The sequence below is a fragment of the Xiphophorus couchianus genome, chromosome 11 (genome assembly GCF_001444195.1).
Source record: "Xiphophorus couchianus chromosome 11, X_couchianus-1.0, whole genome shotgun sequence".
In the NCBI taxonomy this organism is placed as follows: Eukaryota; Metazoa; Chordata; class Actinopteri; order Cyprinodontiformes; family Poeciliidae; genus Xiphophorus; species Xiphophorus couchianus.
Window position 1 is genome coordinate 20,742,580 of NC_040238.1, and position 19,898 is coordinate 20,762,477.

Below are 19,898 nucleotides of genomic sequence, written 5' to 3' on the forward strand. Positions count from 1 at the left end.
TGAATGTATAGAATCTCACCACTTCCTGGCCTGAACCTGAATTTCCCATCGGTGTGCGTAAAAAATATCTCAATTTTGATGTTGATCTGGAGGATGAATCTGCGCTACACTGGAGACTGGAGACTTCAGCCAAAGGTTTGAAATCGGGGAACATTTCTCTAATTGAAGTGATCAGAAGACTCTCTGCACAAGGGGATTTCCTCACCTCGCTTCGGTCCAGCAGGGGAATTCCCAAAGGCGCAGTGGTAGTTCAGCTGCACGAAACGTGGGTCCAGCTCAGAGATGACACTCAGATGAGGAATTTTTTTAATGATTTAGTTAAAGGTAAAAAGCTGAGGTAATTCTTTTTCCCAGCGCTGACTAGCATTTACAGAAGAAGCTGGACGGGATAACGACGAAGAACTGGAAAAAAGCTGGACGAGGAACGTAAAAGTTTACCACGGTGTCTGGGAAGAGGCGGCCTCGGATCCTCACAAACTTTCCAAATGGAGTACATTAGGGCCGGCCCAGTGGCTGCCACGTCGGGCCAGGCAGTGCAAAAAATCCTATAGTGACCTTGAAAACATGACAGTTGCAGTTTTGAAGAGTCAGCACATTTCAAACCCTTTTATTTGATCTAAACTGTCACAAAACACACCACTGTTACAATCTTTAACTTGAGTGCAATCCACATGTAGACAAAGAATAATAGTTTTTTTTATTGTCCAAAATCACCAGGGATTTATAAGTTTTATTAGTTACATTTTACTTTTGCAAATGGTTTAGATTTTCTTGGGGAATTTTTATTGCATCTCATGATTAAGGTGTGAGTAAATCAAATTTCCCAAAAATCAGCAAGTGGCTTAAGGATAATTGCCAATCCCATACACAGAAATACAAGCTTAGAGCAACTGGAAGTGTTTTTTTGACAACGTGTTGGTCTGACAAAACATAAAAAATGAATGTTGAAACCACTTTTTGCCCACTGTTGGGCATGAGGGAGGATCTGTGGGGCTGTGGGCTTCTGTCACTTCCAAAGGCCTTGTACTGGAACCTTGATGAAGTCTAAGGACATTTGAATAATTTTTAAGATCACGTCATTTGCTAGAAAACTTTAAAAATTAGTCGCCGTTGGGTCTTTTAATGGGACACTGATCATTGGGCCAAATCAACACAGAAATGGTTCCCCAAACACAGAATTGACATAGGGCACAAATATTGAGATTTAGTTGCATAGAAGTACAATATTTAACGACATGGGTTTTGTTTTTCCCCTGAATAAATGTAGTTTAATTAAAAGTTGGATGTTTTGCTCAATTTTCAATTTTAGATTATGTCATCAATGCTCTTTCTACATTTAGGTGTCCTAAATGGACATGGCGGCACCATAAATGCACAATAGATATCCTGGTCTCTATTGTGTATCACTGTTAACCATGCAATCTAAACAGCCCATTAAGTAGTGTTTTAGCTTCTGGAAATATGATTGTATGACAGGATGATTTCAATGTACCTGCACTTCCAGCTTCTTACCCTGCACTTTTTGTAGATCTTTCCTAGGAGTTTAACCAGCCACTTACCTTTGTCTTTCAGTGTTGCATCAAAGACCAAGTTTTTTGAGAATGCCTCCAGACAAGTTGTCAGGTTTGTAAAGCCTTTCATTGTTTCTTATCCACTTAGTCCATTTGTTTAGCTCACTTGACTAATCAGATGCAGGTTTTTCTACAATAAATGTCAGTTTAACTGCATGAAAGTGTGACAAGGATTTTAATTCCTATTATATGCATCAGCACTAAGATTTTAAGTCATTTAACTAAGTGAATAAATGCTAACTGCCCCATATTATTAAGATTTTCCATGCTGTGGCTTGTTTTTTAGAACATTAAATCTGTCTTCATTCTGGACTTATTTAGATGCCCAGACTCCCACGTGATAGGAGTGTGTATGTTGGTTTTATATCCCAATGGGAAATTAAAACTGAATGCACACCAGCCCCTGGAGACATCCTCTAACTGCAGGGACCAAATCAAGTTCTCTGTAGGTCCAGATTGCCCATTGCAAGTTAGGACTTTGCTTCTCAGGGAAAGTATAAAATTTCCCTTAAGCTGTGTTAAGCAGTGTTTCCGCTGAGTTAATGACTTAGGCCTGGCGTGCGTGTCAAATGGCGTAAAACTTTAGGTAGTTTTATGTGCATTGTAAGTGTTCCCTTACACATGGGCCCTTTGATTTTTTTTTTTTTTTTTCACTCATGCAAGATCCTTTAGCTCATGATGTAGTGGAGTCTGTGTGATGTGGAAATGGACACATCTGCTCTTTTATGATTTGCATGGCTGAGCCAATTCAAGGCCCCTGCTCTCTGCCCAGTGCAGGCAACGATGCACGATGTAAACGAAGAATGTGGGAGTTTTATCAAAGAGAGTTTATGTCTTTGGTGTTCTTTTATTGGTATCCCCCTTCATTATGTTGTCTTGAGTTTAGGCGATCCTTTCCAAAAAGTAGAAGCCTAGGCTTGAGTAAGTTTTGTTTTGGCTTTTGTACAACAGAGTATCAGCTCGTGACTTCAGGAATCATTCTCCCTAACCTGAATAAAATCTGTTCTGCTTAAACTTGCACATTCTGAATGCATTTCAAACATTTCGTTTCTGTTTCTTTTAATTTAGCCCTCCAACCTCTTCGCTATCCTCAGTCGTGACAAATGTGAAGAAAGAGGTAAGAGTTCAGTAGATTTTCAGATATTTACAGTTCTGTAACGACTGCGGAGTAGGATTAGGTTTATAATGATCTCAAAGTTAGGCGGGGCTGGTTTTGAACTTTTAATTTAGGTAAAACAACTGCTTGTTTTATTCATACTGATTTCACTGCTATGGATGTCCCAGGCGTTTCATTTCTGTTGTTGATTAAGGATTCGGTTGAGGCCTTTATAAATGATCAGTATTGGAGTTGATTAAATTTGCCCCCCAGTGTTTATTGTTGGTGTGTTAGCAGTTTTACATCAGCTGCACGTTGTGACAACTTGCATACTGGTTAGTCATGTTTTGCAGATTTTAAATAATTAGTTATTGATAATCTAATGACAGTGTGTTTTTCCTAACTATTGTAATATTTCTCACCTGTTGCTATGATATACAGAGTGAACAAGGGAATGTACTGACTGCTGCAGCTGATAAAGTAGCTTTTCTTAATGTCACCCTGTGGTGAAGCACCACATAGATCTTACCTGCCAAAACTCCATCTGTCAACCATTATTTAGTAAACCTGTTTAAACCATCTGTTTCTCCAGACCACCTATATGTCTTTATTATGTGAAGTTCCAGTGTATTTTCTTGAGCAGTGGTGTATGTTGTTAAGATTGTATGTTTGAATAATCTCTGCTGTAATATTTATTTAAGTTATGTGAATTGTTACCTTAACTTGGGAGTTATCTGGGGAATGCTGCATAGTTTACAAGCAGTGTTTTGTAACAGTCATAGCTTAGCTTGGCATTTCTTAGCTTATTTTAGCATTGCTTAACTAGTTTTAGCATTGCTTACTTCACACTAGCGCAAGATAGCTTACCCTAGCAAAGCGCAGGTCTTGCTTGTAGCAAAGCTTTTAATACAATAGTTTAGCTTAGCTAGGTATATTTTAACATTGCTTATCTTATTTTAGCTCACCTCACCTAAGCAAATGTGGCTTAGCTAAGTTTACATTAGCATAATGTAGCATAACTTAACCTTTTAAGCTTAGCTTGATTTACCTACAGCTTGTCCTACCTGAGTTTATGTAACCTGAAGCAAACCGTTGTTTAGCTTGCCTTAGCTTGGTTTAGCTTAAAGCTAAAGTATGTATTTGTTATCTGTCATTATGTCTTGACAGTACAGTGTGAGGCAGATAATCTGTGGAAAAATTGAGCCGTCTCCCAGTCCTGTCATCTTCTGTGGTTTATGAAGATGAGCTGTCAAGTAAATTTTAGTGCCAAGTTTAAAACTCCCATTAGTTTTTCTGTCTGATTAAAACAGTAAACTAAAACAGCTCCTTGCTTTGTTTTTATAGCTATTTGAAGAACTGACTCTTTCAGCAGTTGTGTGCTTGTACTCAAAACTCTTTGGCGGGAAACTTAAGTTCAAGGTCATAACTCAAAACACAAGGCTGCCAGCACCGCCTTTTGAATGCTGTGGTTATTTATGGTTTGTTTTTAAGACATGGATATCATAGCAGAATATCTTCATAATTGTACAGCATAAACACCACAAAGATTTAGTTGTAACTTCCAATTTATGTTTACTGCTCACAATATTATTATGTATTTTCTACCAATTTGCTACTTGTGAAGTAAAATTGATCAAACTAATTAGCGTTGTTAGCCACCACATTTAAATGTTTATGTTTATTCAATCAATCAGTCACACGTTGTTGTTTTTTATCCGGTTAGACGGATTAAAAAACAACAGTATATACATGTTCAGTCTACTGTATTGACACGCAAAACCTATTTATTTGATGCTTAACCAACACCACGCTGTCTGGGCTTGTTACAAACATTTATGTCAAACCATCAATTAAAGGTGTTGGCTCTCGTGTTTCTTTTTTTTTTTTTTCTACTGCCAGAGAAATTTATAGACAGACAATTTTTTTCACTTCTTTCTATTTTTTTGTGTCTTTTCCAACTTGAGAGGAATTTCCTTCCTCCAGTCTTAAACCCCCAGCTGAATCATTGCTCACATCAACAGGTTGGGAAGAGTGAGAGCTATGCTACATTACATACTACCGGATAAAACTCTTTACTGCCACCAACATGTCAATAAACGGAGTTTAGAGTCCAGAAGCGGTAGCACGCAAAGCCCTAGTGGTTTTAGGAATTTGAAACCAGCCCGTGCTTAGTTAAACCACCGTCAGTGTGGTTTGTGGCAGTCTGAATCGATCTATATAATGTCGGCCGTTTGCGCCATCACTACTGATGAAGACTGGCAAGAAATGAATCCTTTTGACATGTTTTCGTTTTCTCTGTTTTTAACTTAAATGATGTCTTCCTGTTCTCCAAGCACCATGTCGCCCAGCCCTATTATTTACTATTACCCAGAGTGTGCTTATGTGAAAATATGCTTAGCATATTTGTCTTCCATTTATACAGAAAAAGGGGCTGAAAATCATGTAAAATTGACCCTTGTCAGCTTTACATCATGTTATGTTAGCCCCTCATCAAAAACATACCTCGAGTGTTGCCTTGATTATTTCATTCATGTTTGAAAAGTTCTTGACTCTCCTGTGGTAAAAACACTGGGAAAAAACGTTTGCTCTCACCGAGCGCCACATCAACCGAGCCTCAATCTCACAGTATGAACCGCTGCCTCCACTCGGCTCCCTCAGACTAGCGGCAGCAGCGATTGGCAGACACCTGGTGGAAATGCAGATCTCCTGATCTCATCATATGAGCTACTTCTCAGGGCAACACTTAGAAACGTTATTGAAGGCTTACTGGGGGAAGGTTGTTGTGATGACTAGGAGCTTCTGAAAGAGACAGATGCCCAATTTCAAGGCATTAAATTGCAATGGCAACTTCTTTGAAGACATTTTTATAACAACTGCAGCTAACATAGCTACTTGGTTGTGGTATAAAATGGCACTACGTATATTCCTGGAAAATACATAATACCGCCCCTGTAAGACATTCTATCCGTTTTGTTTCCCCAGAACTGAAGTTAAGAGGTGGAACAGTGGACGACCTGGACAGATGTTCTCAGCTGCACTTTTCAGATTCCATGAGAAAGAGGCTCCCATCAGATCTGAAAGGGTTTGTTTGGGTTTCAGCTGATTATCAGCTGTGTGACTGCATGGTGTTGTAAAGCAACACAACATCAAACTCGATCGTCATTCCCCAACGCGTGTTGCATTGTTCATCAAATCTTGTCCTCTTGCTATTTTGATTTGTTAATTTATTTTGGGGTTTTTTTCCATTGTTACTTGCATAAAGTAACCACTGTGCTGGTTATGACTTGCAGTGCTAACAGTTGGTCTTAGCAGTATGAAGTATTTTCCGCAAAGAAGAATAACTGACCTAAACCTGTCGTCATCAGTTTAGTCACTTGAAAGTGTAATCTATTACTTTAGATATTAACTTCTAAAAATGTTTAAAAGGATTAGCTACTGCAGTTGTTTGCTAGCTGAGAAAGCTAATTTTGTCATATTTTTCAGTATTAAAGCATGCAGCACTGGAAGGGCACTAATGAGAAACATTTTTACTTCTGGCAGAAAACTGGAGAAAAATGAAGAAAATGTGTGTGTTAAAGCTAATAAATAAAGAAGCTATGATGGTTTTGGCTTGCATTCCAGCCACTGTATATTGAATTAATGACAGTTTTAGTTACAAACTGGGTTCCCCCTAATGAATTTTCTCATTTTTTTTACCAGCTTTTAAGTATTTCAAGTTGTAGGAGTGTTTTGTCAATTTGTTCCAAGTTGAAATGGTTAAGATTACAAAATCAGATGTAATCATATAGAATGTTACAAACCACACTCCAATGTTTTATTGTTGTTTCTCTTCTTCATGTTATGGTCATTTTACTTGTTTTTTTGATCATTTGAAATGTTTTTTTTTTTTGTCTATCTTTCAAAAAGAAAAATAAACAAGGACATATTTGAAAGACTCAGAAGTACAATTTATTTCTTTGAAGAGCTGTTGTTCTGATGTTTTACTGAAAGGTCCACTTATCCTTTCTCTTGACTCCCCTAGTTTACTTTTCGGATTGCAGGGCTCAGTTCAGTTAAAGTCATTTTGAGATTTTAAAGGCCTGTTAAATAATGTGGTAGACCCACGTCCCACATGTGCAAGCCATCTTGGAAGCATTTTTTTTTTTTTTTTTTGCTCGAAGGCAGATTTATATTTACTGAGGTTTAAGAAATGAGTTATTTATTTTAAATAGTGTTATTTTTAGTGCCGTTTTAAATGAGACATTTAACAAAGTCAATCAAAGTTATTTTGCTCTAGCCTCAAATTAGCCTGGAATATTCGCTTGCAGGTCTGCCACATTTACGAGAAAAGATATAGTAAAGTAAATAAAAATGCCTTATGTCGTAAATTCATGTGAGTATTGTTGCATACCTTTCTATATCTATAGATATCTATATCTCTATATATAGAGATATAGACATCTATATATCTACATATATGGAGATGTATATATCCTCTTTATCCTCTATATATAGAGATATTTATAAATCTACATATCTAAATATATATGCAACAACAGTAACACACAAATTTAAGATAAGATTTATTGTCATTGTTATCAACAGATTACAACGAGATTGAGATTTGCTCGACTCGAGTTAAGTTGCAGGTTATGTGTATATTCATAATATACAAAGATAAAGAAATGAATAGTACAAAATAAGAAATAGACATCAGAAGATGGTTGCAGCGCCTGGAGGTGTCGCAACAGAATTTACATTTATAACAAAGTGGTGTCAAGAGCAGAAGTTCTTATGCCTTTGAATTTAGTGCCATGATTGCCATCGGGTAAAAACTGTTTTTTAGGCGATTTGTCCTGGTTTTTATTGCTCTGTATCTCTTGTCTGATGGCAGCAGCTGGAAGAGACATTAAGGCATTTTTATTTACATTATTACATTTATTCACATTATTTAAAAAATACAAATCCTAAGACAATTATGCCAACAGCAGTCTTGTGAAACACGTTTTGTTCTTCCTGTGGGATTTTGTCTTATTCTTTAAATGTGCTCAAAATACCTCAGATGTTACGTTTCCTCCTGCAAAAAAATGAATGAATTTCTTTTTAGCGGTTTTTGTACCGTGTGGTCAACGCCGGATGCTTTTGCTGACTCCCATATTAACCAGAACTCCTATTTGTACCTCGGTCACTCCCAATTCTTAATCCTAATGTTTTACTGCTAATAATAAAACAGGCCCAACACACAGATTGAAATTGTCAGACTGCATTAGTCCTAGCATCGTGACTCTGAGAAAACCGAACCTTTCAAAGGCTCCTGTCTGTTTAGTCTTTATAAATACAGAAACTAATTCACAGAAAAAAATGCAGAAATAAATATTTCCTCTGTGCAATGCTAATTTATTGCTTCAGTTTGGGGGGCGGGGGAACCCATAGTAGCGCCTTCTTGAGGCTATAAACTACGATGGTGGTGTTCAGAGTGAATGCCAGTGCCAACACGCTTGCACGCTCACCATTGCAATGACGATTTTGAGGCAGAATTTATGTCCACTGTGTGTTTAATGGCTCTTGGTGGCGCCAGAGTGAAAAAGGGATCATCAGTGTGATGTCTTTATTCTTTAGGAGGGCAGGGGAAAATAAATTTTAATGAGATTATCAGTTGGGATATTGAAATAATAAATAAAAGAAAATCGTCAATCCGTTTGTAAAGATCCGCATGACTTTGAGCTGCAGAGCTGTGATCATGTGGCGTCACGAGGGGTTGGCCGTTCGAAGCATTATTTTAGAAAGAAAACCAGAAGCAAAGCAATTCAACACCTCATATGTGGACAAAGAGCTTGCCTGCACATTTGTTTTACCATGCGCTCCTCCTCCTCATTCCAGTGGGCACTGCCAACGCAGGCCTGAAATCCCTCCCCCCTCTCGGCTCTTTGCTGTTCACTCCACCAGCTCGAGCTGAGCAGGGTGGAGTGGTGGCTCCCGTAGAGGTACAGTCAGTTTTCAAGCCTGTGTTAGTGATTAAATGTGCAGTAAAGAGTGACTCTGAGGAATCGGTACAAACCCCCAAGATCAGGGGTTCTCAAATCCAGGCCTGCAACTTTTAAACGTGTGTCACGTCCAACACGCCTCAATCAAATGAGTGAATCGCCTTTTGAGTTTGCAGTCAGATTCTCAGAGTCCTGCTAATGACCTCATTGAGGAGCCCTGCCCTACACTAACAGAGGCATCTTCTTTTTAAAAGGTCAGTGCTAACATTTTAAGCTCACAATAATTATTGAATTACCACTAAAAAAATAAGTTTTTAGTTAACAAAAAAAAGGGGTTACACCCCTTGAGCTTCATCAGCGTTTGCTTGAGCAGCCACCTTTTGCAGCACTGAAAGACAGATTCAAATTCTATCACATTTATATATACTTTAAAAAAAAAAAAAACTTTTATATTACCCAGCAACTTACTTACTCTTTGGTTACTTAGCAACAACTTGTTGAGTAACTTGCGCAGCAGCAGTTTCAAGTTTTTCCACTAACTCACATTTTCTAAATAAAAAACGACGACGTGAAGGTAAACCTGTGGATGAAACAGGAAAAATCACGCTGCCATTTTGGTAGTATTTCAGATATTTGGAACTAAAAACTAATAAATAGCTATTTATCGATTGATATGAAACGTTTAATCGTGATATGTTTTTCAGCCATGATTGTAAAGGCGTATCACACCTTCTGTGTTATTCTTTGTTCAGGTTTTTTCCACTTATCAGTTTTATGCCCTACTTGTGTTTGGTCCATCACATAAAACCACAATAAAATGCACGTCGGACTGTAAGACGCTGTGTTCCCCGTTGTTGTTGTTGTTGTTGTTGTTGTTTGTGTTAAAACAAACCAAGAGTCCACGTTTCAGAGTCTGACTTCTTTTAATTGACCTCAGAGAGTGATGTAACTTTACATATTAGAAAAAACCACGCATAAAAACACAGGTCACAAAGGATATAAATCATACAAGAGATTTCTTTGAAAAGTGTATGAACACCAGAACACACAATAAAGTGATCAATATATACATTTACTGTAGAATGTACAAAGAGCCTTGTCAATATGCAGTACAGTGGGCACTTACCAGCTATTCTCTTTTAGAAATTAAAAAATACAAACACTTCCCCGCCCCCCTGACTGATAAAACCATGTTTGTATTAAAAGTTTCCACATGCATCCTCAGGACTCGCCTTTGTGTGCAATACACAGTTAATGCCTTCATTTTCCCCCTGTATGATGCATGACAAAGCTGAAATAGGATAAAAGCACAATCATGACAGACATTTTTTTACATTTTTTTTTTTTTTTTTTTGCAAAACCCTAACAATATAGTGCATTCAGGAAACGTTATAATCGGTCGCTTGTCTGTTACTCCGGTTCTGGCATCCCTCCGTTCGACGGATGTTTACCGAACAGCTACGTGTTGAAAAATGTTTCGATCGCACTGCGTTCCTCACCAGCCAATACATGAAGTCACATTTCGATGACTTGAAACACATTTGTTTCGAACAGACAAATAGAAAAGAAAGACATCGTCCACTTTGACGTTGAAGTGAACGCGGTCCAAAACAAAAAAAAAGGTGAAACTTGACGTCATCGTCCACCTTTCCGTGCTCTTTTTTCCTTCTGCTGAATCTCCCGCACAAAGAACAACGATGACACAACCAGTAATTGCACAATAAATAGATTACTGGAGGGATACCATATGAATGTCCGTGCATCTGTAAAGCTAAAAGTTACATTTAACGCTTATAAAAACACATAAGGCATGCAACTACCAGCTTAGAAAATGTAATGTGAATTATTTAATTTACATACTAATAGAACACTGTTGAAGACCACTAAAAACTGCAAAATAAGCTAGATAATTTATGTAATAGAGTAGTTATGACCTGTTACATGTGCAGGTTGATAAATGAAAGCAGTAAAGCTGGATATATTCTCCCATCTTGGGTTTTAATCATTGTTCTGCACATCAAGATGCACATCAATGAATTTGAATATCATCGAAAAATGATTTATTCCAGTAACTCAGTCTAAAAAGTGAAACGTTTAAGTTCTACCTTCCACTCAACCTTCCATTAACACGCTCCACTGCACAACATGAGAGTTTCTCATTGAAATTTTTTTCTTTTTTTGAATTGGTCTTGATCGAATGTTTTTAAAATATGTATTTTTGGAATTTTGGAAACAACATATTCAGTAGAATTAACAGAAATATACATATACCTGTAAATTACAAAAATGTGTTTGGTAATCACTCCTAAATAGAATTATTGACATAAATAAATTTTTCAACCACATTCCTATTGAGATGCACCTCGACCAAGTTGTATATACAAAATGCCTCGTCATTCACTGTTTAAATCGCTTTTAAATAAAACAAAATGTGAAACCTTTTGATTGTGTTTGACTCCGTGAACCATTTCTTTTTTAAGTTGTGTTTGGGATGGCTTATCTTGAGGACATTCCACTCATTCTGTCTCTCGGTTTTCATCACCAGAGGTTCAGCAGAGCCAGTCAAGGACTTTCACACTCTTCATGTGAGACCTTCCAGCTTTCATTTGGCTTTGGCTTTGGATTTGTTGCTCCAGCTGGGACATCAACGCCTAAATTTCAGATCTTTGGCATTCCTAATTCTTCACTTGTCTGGTCTGGATGCTACATTTTCAACATGCTGAGTAAATTGCTGCTCACCCCATTTCCTTTTAAAAAAGATTTTCTTCATCAAAGCACTGATGGTAAGAAAAAACAAAAAAAAGGTGTGAACGTCATTCTGGGTAAATTCTTATCGCTTTCTTTTGTTTACCCCCTCATTACTTTGTTCTTTTGTTTCTTTTTGTTAAGTTCTGGCTGTGATATCGGTTGCTAAAAATATCTACTGCTTACAGATAAAAAGTTACTTACAGTCAGGCATGCACAAAGTGTCAGTTGCGGCAATTGTTGCGTCATAACTTGTCTGAAAAGGCAAAACTTGTTTAAAAGGATGCTCGGTGAGGCTGAGCTCAAAGTCGTTAGATTAATTTGCTAACACAAATTTCACAGACTCCAAAAGGGCTGGGAAACAGTTCTAAAAAGAAAAGCAGCAATAACCGTGCCGTTTCCTGGTTTGTAGGCCTCCACTGTGTAGTAAAAGGCTGAGTCAGGTGCTATAATGTAACACGTCAATGCTGAACTCAGGCATGAGGCTGATCATAGGGAGAAAGTGAAGCAGCCAGTGGGAGCCCGAAAAAAAAAAAAAAAAAAAAAAAATCTGCAAGCTCCCTCCATGTTGTCAGAAACGGTTTGCAGGTCGGATTGTGTCTGCAGGTTTGTCAAGGCGGTGTTTTTGGGCGCAGCGGAGAAATCCAGCTGCGTCAGAGATTCGTCACATCATAGTAGTGCAATAATTATTTTTAAACAGTGCAAGATTCCAGCTTATATATTTATATTTCATTAATGATTTTTTCTTCATAACTCTGAAGATGAGAGAGGCTAACTACATACATATGTCAAAGGCCAGGTAAAGTTGTATTGGGAAGGATAATTTTAAAAAAAGATCAAACTGCACACTTGCCAACTTAAAAAAAACAAGGAATAAACGAAACAAAAATACGAAATGTCATTTATTTTATGTCGCAGCTTCTGTGGTTTAGGCCACTGAAGCTGTGAATAAATTGGGGCGTTCCCTGCAAATTCTGATTGTTAAAGATATTGCCCTTTCAGAGATAAATAAATGAATCCACAATGAACACCAGACTGTTGGTATGCTGGGATTGGCCAATTAGTTTCCCAAATCCCACAAAGTCGTTCAATCATTTCTACACCAGCTTCTGATGAATGAGACCCAAAAGTACCGAACCACAAAGATGCTACTTTGAAAATTCTAACTCATCCAACATGTGTTTTTTTGTTTTTTTTTTACAGTTTTTTGTTTCCACAGGATGTCATGCATGTTTTTGTAATTAAGTTAAACACTACTTAAGAGGCTGGGAAACAAAAAAAACCCAAAACAAAACAAAAACAAGTCAAAAACATGAAAAACTAGTTTTTTGGTTTTTTTTCAATCTTCAATAACAGTTATTGCCACGAGTGATTTCAGATCATTTACATCAATTTATGAAAAACCCAAAACAATGGTAGAGCTTTAATGCTCTTGCTGGGGTAAAAACTTCGTACACACGGACAAGAAGCAAAACATCGCTGAAGGAGTTCGTATTTCTGTTACGCGGCTTATTAATAATGATCTCTAACGTTAAAAACAACCACCAGAATGACTCTTCTATTAGCAAGAGGAGGTCGTATACCATATAATCAGCAGTTTTACCGGTGATTGTGGTATTTTAGTCCCCACTGTACACATTTACTGAAATTAAAAGTTAGATTTTTAGTGTGAGATTATGATGCTGTAACAAAACATTGATTTTACTTTTCTTTTCTTTGCACATCTTTACATGGGATTGATGGTTTTACAAATCATAAACCAACAGTTTTTTTCTTAAAGGATAGGATTCGACTCATGTTCATGATCACAATTAAATAACTGTGTTGCTGTGTGTTGTTTAACCTTGTGAATAATCTTCATTTAAAACCAAGCAACTTTCCTCCATCTGTAGAAGACACTCTCTCCACCCAGAAACTGCTGAGCTGTCAGCAGATGAGGCCTTGCAGCTCTTAAGATAAAAGCCTGACCAGTTCTAAATAAAAAATCTTAACTATATATAAAAGGTGTAAAAAAAGAAGAAACTTGAGCAATAAAACAGTGTTAACAGGACACGCCTGAAAGCAATCAGACAGACGATGTGGGGAAACAGTTCACAGCCTTTGTTAAAGTTCATGAAGGCAGCACTTAATTCATTTTTAATGAAAAAAACCAAAACAAAAAACAAAACAAAAACAAAAACAAAACTCATCCTCCTACTTGTGGAACAAGATTGGCTTGGCCAAACCTGCGAGGATCTTTGGAACGTGCACCGAGATGATCTCCCCGATCATCTCGGGGAAGCTGACCTTCGTGTGAAGCGACTGAGCCTGAACAAACAGGTCAAAGGTAAACTGATGGAGCTTCTTTACAGTCTGAAACAGAGGAGAACAGGCAATCGGTTATGTCATGTCGATCAAATTTACTACGTGTGGTGATGAGTCATTTTAGGTTAACAGATCCCGCTTTATTCAAATGTTTTTCATGTGATTCCTCTGCGTCTGCTGCCATAAAAACTTTTAATGTTATTCAGCCACAGCTCTCTCCCCCTTGTTTTTGCCACCCTTTCACCACAAATCCCTCTATTTTTTATTTTTTTATTTATTTTTCATGCACTTTTGTCTCACCATCTGGAGAGAGTCTAGGAGGCGCGTCAGCTGGTAGAACCTTTGAGGACAGTTTGTGGTCATCTGGTAATTGATGAGGCGATCCAGTTCTTTGATGTAGGTGAGCCGCAATTCGTCAAAGTACTTCTGACTTTTCAAGCCCTCCACCGGAACTGTAAAACCAAAACCAGACCAACAGCTGCACGTCTGCTTGCTTTTTTACTTTTGTCACACTTTAATGTTTCAGATCAACACATATATCATACAAGGAACTTGATTAGTGCGAAATAAAGTTCTCAAATGATGATTTGATTGCGTACGGGACAAGAGATCCAAACCACCATGAGCCTATGTAAGAAAATAATTGTCCCTAACCATAAAGGTGAATTATGTTGCTTCGGTGAACAAAATAAGTCAGGTCTAGGTCTATTGCTATACAAAAAATGTTCATTATTTTTAATATTTTGCACAAAGTCATTCTTAGATGATGAGATTTTAGTCTGTTCAGTTCTCACTATTTTGAGCTTCTTTCAGAATGAATCATTTTAGGGACTTCTGTCACGTTAAATTCAAATAGGTCACTGCTGGCCACGCCCCCAACTCAATGTTTACACTCGCAAATGAAAATAGCTGCAAACATATGCGCATTTGTACAACTTTGAAAAGTATTAGTAGAGCTTCGTGCACAACCAACAAGAATGCAGCAAGTGGTTTCTGGATGGTAAGTCAACAACAAAACACTTTTTTTTTTTTTCCAGTAGACATTGCACCAGCTGATCAAATGTACTGGAGATCATCTTGGGTTGCAAGGTGAGTTGCTGGGTTCAACTAGAGTTGCTAGGTGATGACAAAGCGCCGGTCCGTTGTGACTTAACATTCAGGTAGCTTTAGGAACAGGCTCATTTTCCAGACACCAAAAAACATTGGTTTATTGCCAAAAAATGGCTGGGTGGTTTTGCTAAGTGCTTGGCCCGCTTTTGGAACAGCTCAGGCCCAAATGGAAGTATAAAGTAGGAAGTATAAAATATGAATTTTGCAAAATTGGTCCCCTTTAAGAACTGGTTGCGCCATCTTTAGAGCCAACGACTGCCGTCGAGCTTTTGTTGTAACTCTCAATGAGTCTTTTGCGTCACCTTGGGATAATTTTTGTCCAACTCTTCTTTGCCAATTAATTTTAACTCCAACGCACTGGGGGGTGTTCCAGCATTAGCAGCTTGTTTGGGGTTTATACCAGAACATCTCAAAGGGATTTAAGTTGGGACTTTGGCTAGGTCATTGAAAGGTGAACTTGGTGAGCTGGTGTGGTTCAGATTATTGTGTGCTAGGGCTTAAGGTCACAAACGAAGATTCTTCTTCAGGATTTTGTGGCAGATAGCAGAACTTATGGTTCCATCGGTTAAGACAAGCAATCCAGACCCTGAAGTTGCAAACCAGCGAAAGACCAAAAAATTACAACTGCCATGTTTGATTGTCAGTATGACATAAAAAATGTAACACTAGATTTATAACAAATGTAATTAGGCTAACACCTTCCAAAAAGTTCTACTTTTGTCTTGTTGGTCTACAGAATATATTCCGCAAAGTCTTAAGAATCGCTACAATGTTTCTGGGGATTTATTTTGGTAAATGTGAGTCACATTTTTCTGATCTTTTTGGTCATCTGTGGTTTTAGGCCCCATTTCCACAGAGCTGCTCTACAGTTGAGCTGTGATGTGTTGCAATCCAGCCTCTTGTGTACATAATGCCACTTTATTCTACGCAACAACAAAAACAATCACGGATAGCATTGTGCTGTGTTGTGCTAACTTAGCCTGCTCAGCTTAGCACAATTTCTGATAAGGAATACATGAGCACTGCGTTCATTGGAGTTGAGTTATTGTTTTCTAAATGAAGTGGAAACTATCGAGGTGGAAGCTCTGGCTCAAAAGCACATTCGATGACATGCTAAAATCACAGCGCCACACAGTGGCGTGGCATGACAACTACAGCTGACTCAATGTGTCTTGGTGCCGTTTAAACGTGGAACTTTTTCCCAGTCAGCATTCGAAAATACCGGCGTTTTCCAGCGGTCTTGTGTAAACACAGTCTTAGTCTTTGAACTCTCTCAGGGATGTCTTTGTCACCAAATTTCTATCTTATAGCTGAATGAGGAACATTAAATTAAGACAACAGGCCTACACCTGGGTTCTTCTGCAAAATTGAATTGGATTATATCTGTTTAATAATCAAAAATCTGTAAATGCTATTCCAGTGCACTACAGTACTTACTGATGCTGAAGAGCAGCAAGGCCTTCATGCAGAGGAACTCCTCCTGGGTTATCTGCAGCAGCACAAACTCCTGGGACAGATGTCTCATCCGCATGCAGTGCTCATACATGGTGGAGATCTGCATCCGATGTCTGCAGAGGCAAAGAGGTCAGAATGAGAAGTGTAAACTAATGGAAGTGACTCGATTTCCGAGAGGTGAGGACATTTTCTCCGCAACGCATAACTGCTGGCAGGAAAGAGTGTCAGAGGTTACATCCATACCTATCAGGGATTCGGATTCACATTTACAGAAAGAGCTTCCTGCACTGCAATCTTTAACACCTGGGGCAAAATGTTAAAAACACGCGGCGTATGGCGACACTGTCCCATCACCTGCCTTTGGCTTCGAGTCGAAGAGAAATTACTGAATTTTCAGTGTTCACCTCGAACAAAATGAATAAAAGACAGCGCCATCAAAGTTTGTTAGCTTTGCTGAAATGAAATCATTCTGCCTTTATTACAAACTTCATTCACACTTCTCAACTGTGCCGATAAAAGTGAAATGAGTTTGAGTTTATTAATTGGAATAGAAATGTCACCATAGAAACTCCAGCTGAAAAAAAAGAAAGATAAATGTTCTACCAATATAGAGTCACAGGCGAAAGTATTTCTACCTTTACAACATTGTTACACATTTAGTGATCTCACAACCTCAAACTTCAGTGAGATTATATGCATACCAACATACAATCTCACCACTTCCTGTGTCTTTCCGCTTTACGCAAATGATCAATTTTCTCAGTCCGTCTGATACAATCCAAGTAAGGGGTTGCAATGTGACAAAATGCGAAAAAGGAAAACGTCAGTATTTTGCAGGTGGGTGTAAAGTCCTAATGTTACAGTGTTACAGAGCAGACCCAAGCAGCCAGAGAGTTTGCATCAAAGCCACAAAAGACTCAGCAAGTGCAATAAAAGGAAAATACTGGACTGTTTAACACACTGAGTTTTATTCCATCTTTGCAGGGGCCTACTTCTGTTGTATTTATTTTATTTAGTGAGCATAAAAGCAAAACCTGTTGAACCATTTTTATTATATTACAGCTATAATTTTTCACATTAGTCTTTTTTAATGGTGACCATAAATAAACAAACCAGGCTATGAAATTCCTGGATTAAAGTGGAGTGACTGAAGTTTAAAGTGGAACCACATACTGTACAGTAAGTGTGTGTTTAGATTAGAATAGGAACATCTGGTTCAGACTAAAAACTCTTCAACTCTGTCTGAAAAGCCAGATATCTGAGGGGAAACCTCCCACTGAAAAGGCTTCGGTGTTATAAACAATGTGTAAAAAAAAAATAATAATAAAATTGTGTTTTTTATCCTGGTTGGTCCGGCCCTCATCAGCTCTTTTCATTTCCACCAGTGACGTTTTTTTTTTTTTTAGCAGCTACATCCCGCCGCGCTGCATTCACAGTTTTTGTTTCAGATGAATCTGCAAGTGCTGTTTATAAACAGTGTCCACTCTTATTTATAAATTATGATTATAGATTTCAGATTGTTTCTGTTTAGGATTGCTGAGTCAAACTATCGTTCCTGAGCAGCTTACAAACACCGATTAGAGGTTGGACAGAAGTGTCAACACTTTCAGAGTGTTTCTTCACACAGAATCACAACACTCACTGAAATATATTTATGTGCAATATTTAAATGATAAAATACTGCTACATTTGGTAGGCAGTTATATTTGAAGAGCAATGAATTAGTGTCCAAATAACCTTTTGACAAATTCTGGCACATTTACAATTATTAATGTGCATTTTCCCTACTAAATAAATTAAAAAATAATAATAAAAAAAAACAAAACAAACATCTCGCATTTATAAATGATGACCCAATTGTAGCCGGTTGGATCAACATTTAAAATGAAATATCCATAAATCCTACTAAAAAAAACGACAACAAAAATGTTAAAAGGTAAAACTTCAAAAAATAATAATTAAAATCTAACCTTGGGGTCATATTTCAGTAATTAGTCGTCTTTGGTACGAAAGATGACTAACTTTAATTTTCCTCTTATGAATTCAGTCTGGGCTGCACAGAGCTGGTAGAGTTGGTAGAGCTGTTGCCTAGCAACAGCTCTACCAACTCTACCAGCTCTACTTTGATTCCCGGCCCGGCGTCTTTCTGCATGGAGTTTGCATGTTCTCCGTGTGCATGGTGGGTTCTCTCCGGGCCTCTCTCTGTTAGGTTAATTGGTCTCTCTAAATTCTCCGTGTGTGTGTGTGCATGGTTGTGTGTCCTGTCTGTCTCTGTGTTGCCCTGCGACAGACTGGCGACCTGTCCAGGGTGACCCCGCCTCTCACCCGGAACGTTAGCTGGAGGCACCAGCACCTCCTGACCCGACTAGGGACAAGGGTGTTAGAAAATGGATGGATGGATTAATTCATTCTTATGTGATTTTGACAGATACTTTAAAAAAAATTCTCTTCATCTTTAGTTATTTAACAAACTACTAAAGGTTTTGAGTCAAAACATTTGAAACTGAACCGTTGATCAATTTCAACAACAAAATTTCCATTTTGAAGAAAAAGTAACCCAACATAAAGATGCTGCCACTATCGTGTTTCATGGTAGGTATGATGCTATTTTGGTCATTTTCAGTTTTGTTTTTGTTAAGAATTGAGACACAGAGTTCTTAAAGACCAGAATTTATTTGTCAGCAAAGTTTTAGCCAGACCTGGATGTTTTTTTTCTTCTTTTTCTTTTGAAAGAAAATGGGTCAAAGTTACAGCCCTGCAACTTCGCCTACAGATATGGAGGATGTTGGATATGCAGAAGAAAACCGATGTGTGTACTTTTCTCCTGATCTCTTTATAATCCATCTGAAAAAAACTAAAAGAGGTAAATATGAAAATGTGAAGAAGATTCTATATAGTTAGACATTATTTGTGGTTCATCAGATTAACTATATTTCATCTTAGCTGTGACTGAATGTTGCTACTAAATCAAAATTTGTTTTCAATTGAACTGAAGAGAACAAATTCATCACGATTCCTATTTTTTAAAAATTTTTTGTACTTTTTTAAGAGTGTTCATCTCAAACTACGGTAGATTATAATCTAACTCAGAATCGTTTTCCTGTTATCTTTCAGATGTTACAGCGTCTCATTCATAAATACAAATCCATACTGAAAAAAAAAAAATCTGGCACCTTGCATTCAAAAATTAAACTGAACCCGAGCTGAAATGCAGAAGCAGAGAGTTTGAAAAAATAAAAACTCATAATTGAAAAGCTTGTGGAATCACCTTAAGCAGGTGACGTCGTTAGTAACCGTCTTCTGCGTGACCTTATCAGTCTCTCGCATACTGAGAGAGGATTTCTGGACCCGTGTGCAGTGCCCTCTGGGTTCATTAAGGTTTGTCACAGTTTGTCAATGACAGCTCATTAAGGTCCAGACCAATAGCCAACTGTCTAACACGCTAATGAACATCTTAATCTATTATTCGCTGTTTAGGTTTGGATTTAGTGCAGCATAAAATAATAACGGCCAATGCTTTGTCTTTTGTTATGTAAATTATAATCAATGTAAAACTATATTTTGTACTGAAGCTCCCAATAAATTCTCACATTTCCTGCTGTTTGGCTGATTGAATAGTGTCAGTAGGACACGTTGAGGCATTTTCAAGCTTTC

At 37.8% G+C, this 19,898-nt stretch overlaps 2 protein-coding genes across 2 annotated transcripts in view; one reads left to right on the forward strand and one right to left on the reverse strand.

Moving 5' to 3' along the window:
- ophn1 (oligophrenin 1) overlaps nucleotides 1-6,452 on the forward strand; it is a 44,308-nt gene extending 37,856 nt beyond the window's left edge. Inside the window, exons 22-24 of the mRNA XM_028031136.1 lie at nucleotides 1,573-1,623; nucleotides 2,640-2,688; nucleotides 5,650-6,452. Coding sequence (XP_027886937.1) covers nucleotides 1,573-1,623; nucleotides 2,640-2,688; nucleotides 5,650-5,655 — 106 coding nt within the window. The 3' untranslated portion in view covers nucleotides 5,656-6,452. The remainder of the gene's footprint in view (nucleotides 1-1,572; nucleotides 1,624-2,639; nucleotides 2,689-5,649) is intronic.
- A 3,082-nt stretch (nucleotides 6,453-9,534) lies between these two features.
- The window catches only part of ar (androgen receptor), a 41,204-nt gene continuing 30,840 nt past the window's right edge, over nucleotides 9,535-19,898 (reverse strand). Inside the window, exons 6-8 of the mRNA XM_028031791.1 lie at nucleotides 16,227-16,357; nucleotides 13,980-14,131; nucleotides 9,535-13,727 (exon numbers count right to left, since the gene is read on the reverse strand). Coding sequence (XP_027887592.1) covers nucleotides 13,569-13,727; nucleotides 13,980-14,131; nucleotides 16,227-16,357 — 442 coding nt within the window. The 3' untranslated portion in view covers nucleotides 9,535-13,568. The remainder of the gene's footprint in view (nucleotides 13,728-13,979; nucleotides 14,132-16,226; nucleotides 16,358-19,898) is intronic.